The sequence below is a fragment of the Anthonomus grandis genome, chromosome 5, assembly GCF_022605725.1.
Source record: "Anthonomus grandis grandis chromosome 5, icAntGran1.3, whole genome shotgun sequence".
In the NCBI taxonomy this organism is placed as follows: Eukaryota; Metazoa; Arthropoda; class Insecta; order Coleoptera; family Curculionidae; genus Anthonomus; species Anthonomus grandis.
In genome coordinates, this window is record NC_065550.1 from 31963082 (window position 1) to 31969239 (window position 6158).

Sequence of the window (6158 nt, forward strand, 5' to 3'; positions counted from 1 at the left end):
TTTAATTTTTACATTTGAAAAGAAAAAAAATGTATGTAAAATTATGTGTCTTCTTTTAGCTTTTAAGTTAAGTTAAAGTACATTTTCAAAATTACGATAAATTTTAAGCAAAACATATATTAATTTTATAACAATATATTTTAATTTTATTTTTGATCTCAGAATCTTTTAATAGAAATTTGAAATTAAAAAAAAACTGTTCAAAATTGTAGAAATTTATTGTGTTCAGAAAATAAACGTAAAATTACTTAAATGTCAAATAAAAATTAAACATTAGAATTTTATTTTTAAATTTAAAACTTTTTTATAGAAATTTTAAATAAAAAAAATTGAATTAAGCAAAAATCTGAACAAAATTGTTGAGAAAATTATTTTTTTAAAATTTTTATTTCATTTAATTTTTTGTTGACGTGATATAGAAATAAGTGTTTTATAGTAATGGAATGTTATTTTTGTACAGGGTATTCTAATTGTTTATTTTATTTTATTTTTATTTTTAGGTTTATATAAATACATATGTGAAATTATTATTATTTGGTTTTTATGCAGTAGCTATCATGCTGATAAACTGAGGAGATTTTTAGCAAATTAATATTAATAGATAAATAGATTTGGTTTTGAAAATAAACCCACAATTTCAAAAAATGCCTTAAGCTAAAAATCAAAAAATTATAAAAACTTTATACTGGAATTTTTTTAATTTTTTTTAATTAAGTTATAATTTAAAAAAATATGATTTTTTTAATTTAAAGTAAAGAAAATTTAAAAAATTGCAAAAAAAATCATAAAATCCACGATTTTCAAAAAATGAATTAAATTTAATAAAATTAAGAAACATTAAATTGGAAAATGTTTGTTATTTTTTTTGTTTTAATTTTAAATTAAAAAATCAACATTTTGGATTTTTATGGTTATTTGTTTCAATTATGTTAAAGAGATTTTTCAAAAATTAACATAAAATTTATTAACAAAAAGCTACATGAAAGCCAAAAAAATTAATTTGCAAAATTCAATTAATGCTAAAAAATTAGAAAAATAAATTTAGTTTAGAAGTTCGAATATTTTAATTTTATTTTTTAATTTGATTGCTTTATATAAAAAAGTAAATTTAAATGAAAAATTGAAAAGTTATAATAATTTTTATAATTTAATTTGAGGATATTTTCCAAATATAAAGATAAAATTAATGAACAAAAACTACTAAGCGACAAAATGAATTTTCAAAATTAAGTTAATTTGTAAAAAAATAGAATAGATAATTAAGTCCATGATTTGCGTTAAACTTAAAAAAAAATGAAATTTATAAAAATTATAAACGGGAATATTTTAATCTTATTCATGTTTTTTTGTATAACGTTTATTTGTTTATTTTTAAATTAAAACATCAGATGCTCCCCAATTATATTTGTAATAAATTAAGAGTTTTTGGAGATATACATAACTATAATACGAGAAATCGTATAGACTTCATACTGGTCGACAGATGTAACACAACCCAAATGCATAATTCAGTTCTGTACAAAGGTTTAATTCTATTTAACAACTTGCCTGCTAACATCAAAAATGGTATTACTTTGAATCAATTCAGAGGGCTCTTGAGAAAATTTATTATGAATAAGTAAAATTGTGTTTGTTATTTTATTATGTTATTTTAGTTTATTAAGTTTTACTATAGTATGCATTGTTTCCGCTCCAATCATCATCTTGATTCTGGGTTTATCTGTTGAGTGTTGAAGTGTTACACGGGGGGACCAATGTGTCTGGTCAGCAAGGTCAACCAATTTCCAAATGTGTGTCATCGGCTGCTTGCAACCGAACCGACTCGATCAACCTGAGTCGACATTATTTTTATTATTATAAGGCAAACAATAATTAACTGTAACAATTAAGTGGGGCAAGGAAATAATGTTTAGGTTAAGTCTAGTTTTAATTTATGGTCTACCTCTGTCAGGATATTTCTGGAACCGGGATTCTGGTTCTGGATTACCGAGACCATCCATGGACAAACCGGAGAGTCCTGATACAGTTATGGCCAACTTATACTTTTCATTTATGTTTTTATTGAATGTAGCTTTTGCTAAATAAAGATATTATTTATTTATTTATTTAAAATTTGAGATATTTTTAGAAAATAAACATAAAATTAATTGATAAAAAATTACTTTTCAAAATTAAATTAAATTATAATATATCCAAAAAACAGTTTTGAAAAGAAACTCACAGTTTTAAAAAATGTACTAAGATTAACAAAATCAAAAAATTATAGAAACTTTAAACTGTAATTCTTTTAATTTTATTTTTGAATTGAATTTTTTAATTTTGAGAAAATTATTATTTTTTTTAATTTAAATTAAATTAAAGAAATTTTATAAAAGTAAACATAAAATTAAATAATAATTTTTTTTTAAATCGAATTAATTTTCAAAAAATAAGAAAATCCAGGATTTCCAAAAATGCATTAAATTTACTAAAATCAAAAATTTTCTTATAAAATAACAAACACAAAAATTTTATTTTATTATTTTTGTTTTAATTTTAAACGAAAAAATCAAAAATTGGAATGGAATTTTGGAAATTTATGATTGTTTTTTAAAATTAAATTGAGGAGAATTTTCGAAAATATTCATAAAATTAATTAATACCACGTTGTATGAATGCAATTTCCAAAATTAAATTAATTATAAAAAATTAGAAAAATAAATTTAGTTTAGAAGTTGAAATAATTTTATTTTATTGTTGAATTTGATTGCTTCATATATTTATTTTGTTTTAATTTTAGGTGAAAAAGCTAAATTTAAAAAAATTAAACATATTATAATTTAAGTTGAGGATAGTTTCCAAAAATAAATATAAAATTATTGAAGAAAAAACTAATAAGCAACAAAATGAATTTTCACAGTTAAGCTAGAAAAGAAGTCCACGATTTGCGTCAAACTTGACAAAAAAAATGAAATTTATAAAAATTAAAAACAGGAATATTTTAATCTTATTTATGGAAATTTATTTTTTTTAAATTTAAATTGAGGAAATTATTGCAAAATAAACACAAAATTAAATTCTTGCATTTTAAACGTGTCGTAATTAAATTTTATTTTCATTAAAAAATTAATTAAATCAATATAAAATTATTAAAATAGGTGATTTTGAAAATATTTTAATTTTTGAGTGATTTTTAATAAAACGATTATATTATAGTGTTTTAGCAAAATATTTCACTGTATTTTATCTTGTATTTTCTTTCAACGAAGAAAACATTCTAAGAGTATTAATTATATATTATATTTTTTTGACCTCACCGGGAGGGATATTTCCTAATTTTTCCACGTTTCACATATTGATAAAACCTTCTAAACTTAAACAATCCTTCACGGTAAGTTCAGCAATAAGTTACAAGGTCTGATCAATAAATAAAGTTTAACAAACAAGATACAAACAAACTTTTAGAAAAAATCAACATTCCTTGCCATGTTTCCTAATAAGTAATCAGAAGCATTGAATAACATAAAAAGTGTTTTGTAATCACCATCCAAGTGTTGATTATCAAAAAAAAACACCAGAAAGACTTACCACAGCTGATCACCAGCACCCAAACACTCCCAACGAAAATTCCCTTCGGCAAATAATATAACATGGCTCAGTTCCTAATCCAGATGGTCCCCACCTGGAGATTTACACTCTCCTTTTGTATCCAGACATTTTTAATCGCGGGGGTACCAACAATACACACCTATACGCCCCCACCCTATTCTGATTTTGCACTTTTTAATACTAATTCCACCGGAGATCTAGAGTCATCAACTGGCACCAGTAGGAACCCGTTTGTTTTTTTTTTGTTGCTGGATTTAATTTGTGCGACTTTTTGGGGTCAAATTTACTTTTATTTAAAAATTTCAAAAAAATTCCAATCGATTTTCGTTGGCAAGAAGAGCTACTGCATGGAGAAAACGGCGCAACTTTAGCCCGGAATACGGAAAAGCATTGGAGAGAGTCGACCGGTCCAGATAGGGATTCTGCGCCAATACGGCCCACGCGAATTACAATGGATCCAGGGTCGTATCGTATGACAACAAAATTACCGATTCAGTGTAGCGTGGATACTCTCTCTCTACTTTACAATTCATTGACTGAATATTCCTAAGATGTTTCCTTTAGAGTATTAACAATAAAAAAATTGATGTTTTTGCGTTAAAATTTACTCAAAAAAAGTAATTTTTTGTGCAAGTTAATCTGATGTGGGACAAAGAATTTTATGCATATTGCTTAATGCTATCACTTTCTTTTTCGCGTCTTATTCTTTCAGTACCATCCACTCTTTGAATGTTGGATGTCACCATATCAGGAACTACGGGGTATCATTTTTTGCGATTATTTAACCCAGAAATCTCCTCTTCTTTTGCTTCTTTTTCCTCGCATAATATTCTGCAACAATACATTACACTCTTTCATCATCACGTGGCCCAGACATTGCATCTTCCTTATCTTAATTGCGCTCAATATTTCCTTTCCCTTTTTAGATCTCCCCAGTAGCTCCTTATTTGTTACCATGTTCACCCAACTTATTCTTAAATATTCATATCTCAAATGCTTTCAGTGGATCACTCATATTTTTCTTTAACATTCAGGATTTCATTCCATATTGCAATACTGAGAAAACGTTAAGGTTTCTACTGCATAATATATGTCTCATTCCGTTAAATATGTTTAGAAAAGTAAGTTCAGTTTTTAAAATAAAGACCGTACTTTCTTTTCTAATGTATTGATGTTTTAGAAATCAGGGAATTTTGGGTTGCATTGACGGGTCCTACATAAATATTAGAACACCAGCGAATAAAATGAAGTCTACCCATACAAATAGACATGATTTGCTAACAATTACACTTTAAGTCATATATGATTATGAAAGAAGGTTTACAGATATTTTTACTGGATTATCTGGCAAAGTTCATGACTCATATGAAATATTTAGTGTGAAAATGAAGGAAAGAACAAGTATCGTATTCGGTGATGGTGCATATTCAGTCCGACTATGGTTAATGACTACATACAAATACTATGGAAATCTGAGTCAACAATAGAAGCTATTTGATCAGCAATTTTCATCAACAAGGGTTCTAATTGAAAACTCATTGGCATTCTCCAAGGGAAGTTTCGCCAGCTTTTGCAGATTGTTATGCACAGTGTAGAAAAAATGTTAAATGTGGTTCGGGCTTATCAAATTTTTAATTTAATTTCCTTAGTGTAGTCATTATCCGAAATGACAGTTGTTCCTAAGCATTTCTGTTTACTGACTTTCTTCAATAGTTCTCCGTCGATCCATAGGTTTTCCTGTATTTTACTGCTATTGTTGTTTCCTCCAGTACTCTCTGAATGATTTTTTTCCCAATAACGATTAAATAATAGCGGTAGTACTATACATCCTTGGCTTACACCACGTTGTATTTTTAAAAAGTTTTTCCAATTTAATAAAGTGGCTATCTTAACTTTTTCTAAACATTTATTTTTTATTTACGCCAGATTTTTTTTTTAATTGTTTATTAATAATAATAGGTAATTCATTTTTGTATCTCATAACTTGCTTTTCGTCAATTTCCACAAAAACGGTGATATTTACCGACTTCTACTAAGAGCACCTTTTTTATGTAAAAAGCATAGGAACATCATAATCTAATGCCCAAACGGGCAGAAATTAAAGTCTTAAAGAAATGGGCCTAAATTTACCAAATACCCCCCTGATTCTGAAGCCCCTGGTAATTTTTTTTTTATTTAGTAGGTTCAAAAGAATAAACGTACTAACAATAATTTACCTCCCAAAATTGGTTGCGGCAGCTAAAGTAGTTCCGGAGCTATTAAAAAAAACTAGTTTTAAAGGTTATTTTCAAAGAGCTCTAGCTCCCTGAGGAAGCTTTTCCGGACCCATGTTTATATGAACTTTTGTTTTTCTTTTGACGTTTTCTATCTGCCCTAAAAGTTTGTAACATAATCAACGGAACACCCTGTATATATATACTCAAAAAAAGAAATACTTGAACCACCTGAAATAAATTCAAAGATTGTTGACTTACAGTAAGACCTGACTGTTCATATCCTCCTAAACATAATTAAGCACATAAACTGGCGTATTACCAACCTAGGGAGGAAACTATAAAAGAATACTTCGT

General features: G+C 26.4%; 1 protein-coding gene across 1 annotated transcript in view; it reads right to left on the reverse strand.

The window, feature by feature from the left end:
- The window catches only part of LOC126736539 (low-density lipoprotein receptor-related protein 4), a 43723-nt gene extending 40053 nt beyond the window's left edge, over nt 1–3670 (reverse strand). Inside the window, exon 1 of the mRNA XM_050440935.1 lies at nt 3568–3670. Within this exon, the coding sequence (XP_050296892.1) occupies nt 3568–3631 (64 nt within the window). The 5' untranslated portion in view covers nt 3632–3670. The remainder of the gene's footprint in view (nt 1–3567) is intronic.
- Nucleotides 3671–6158: the final 2488 nt, after the last annotated feature.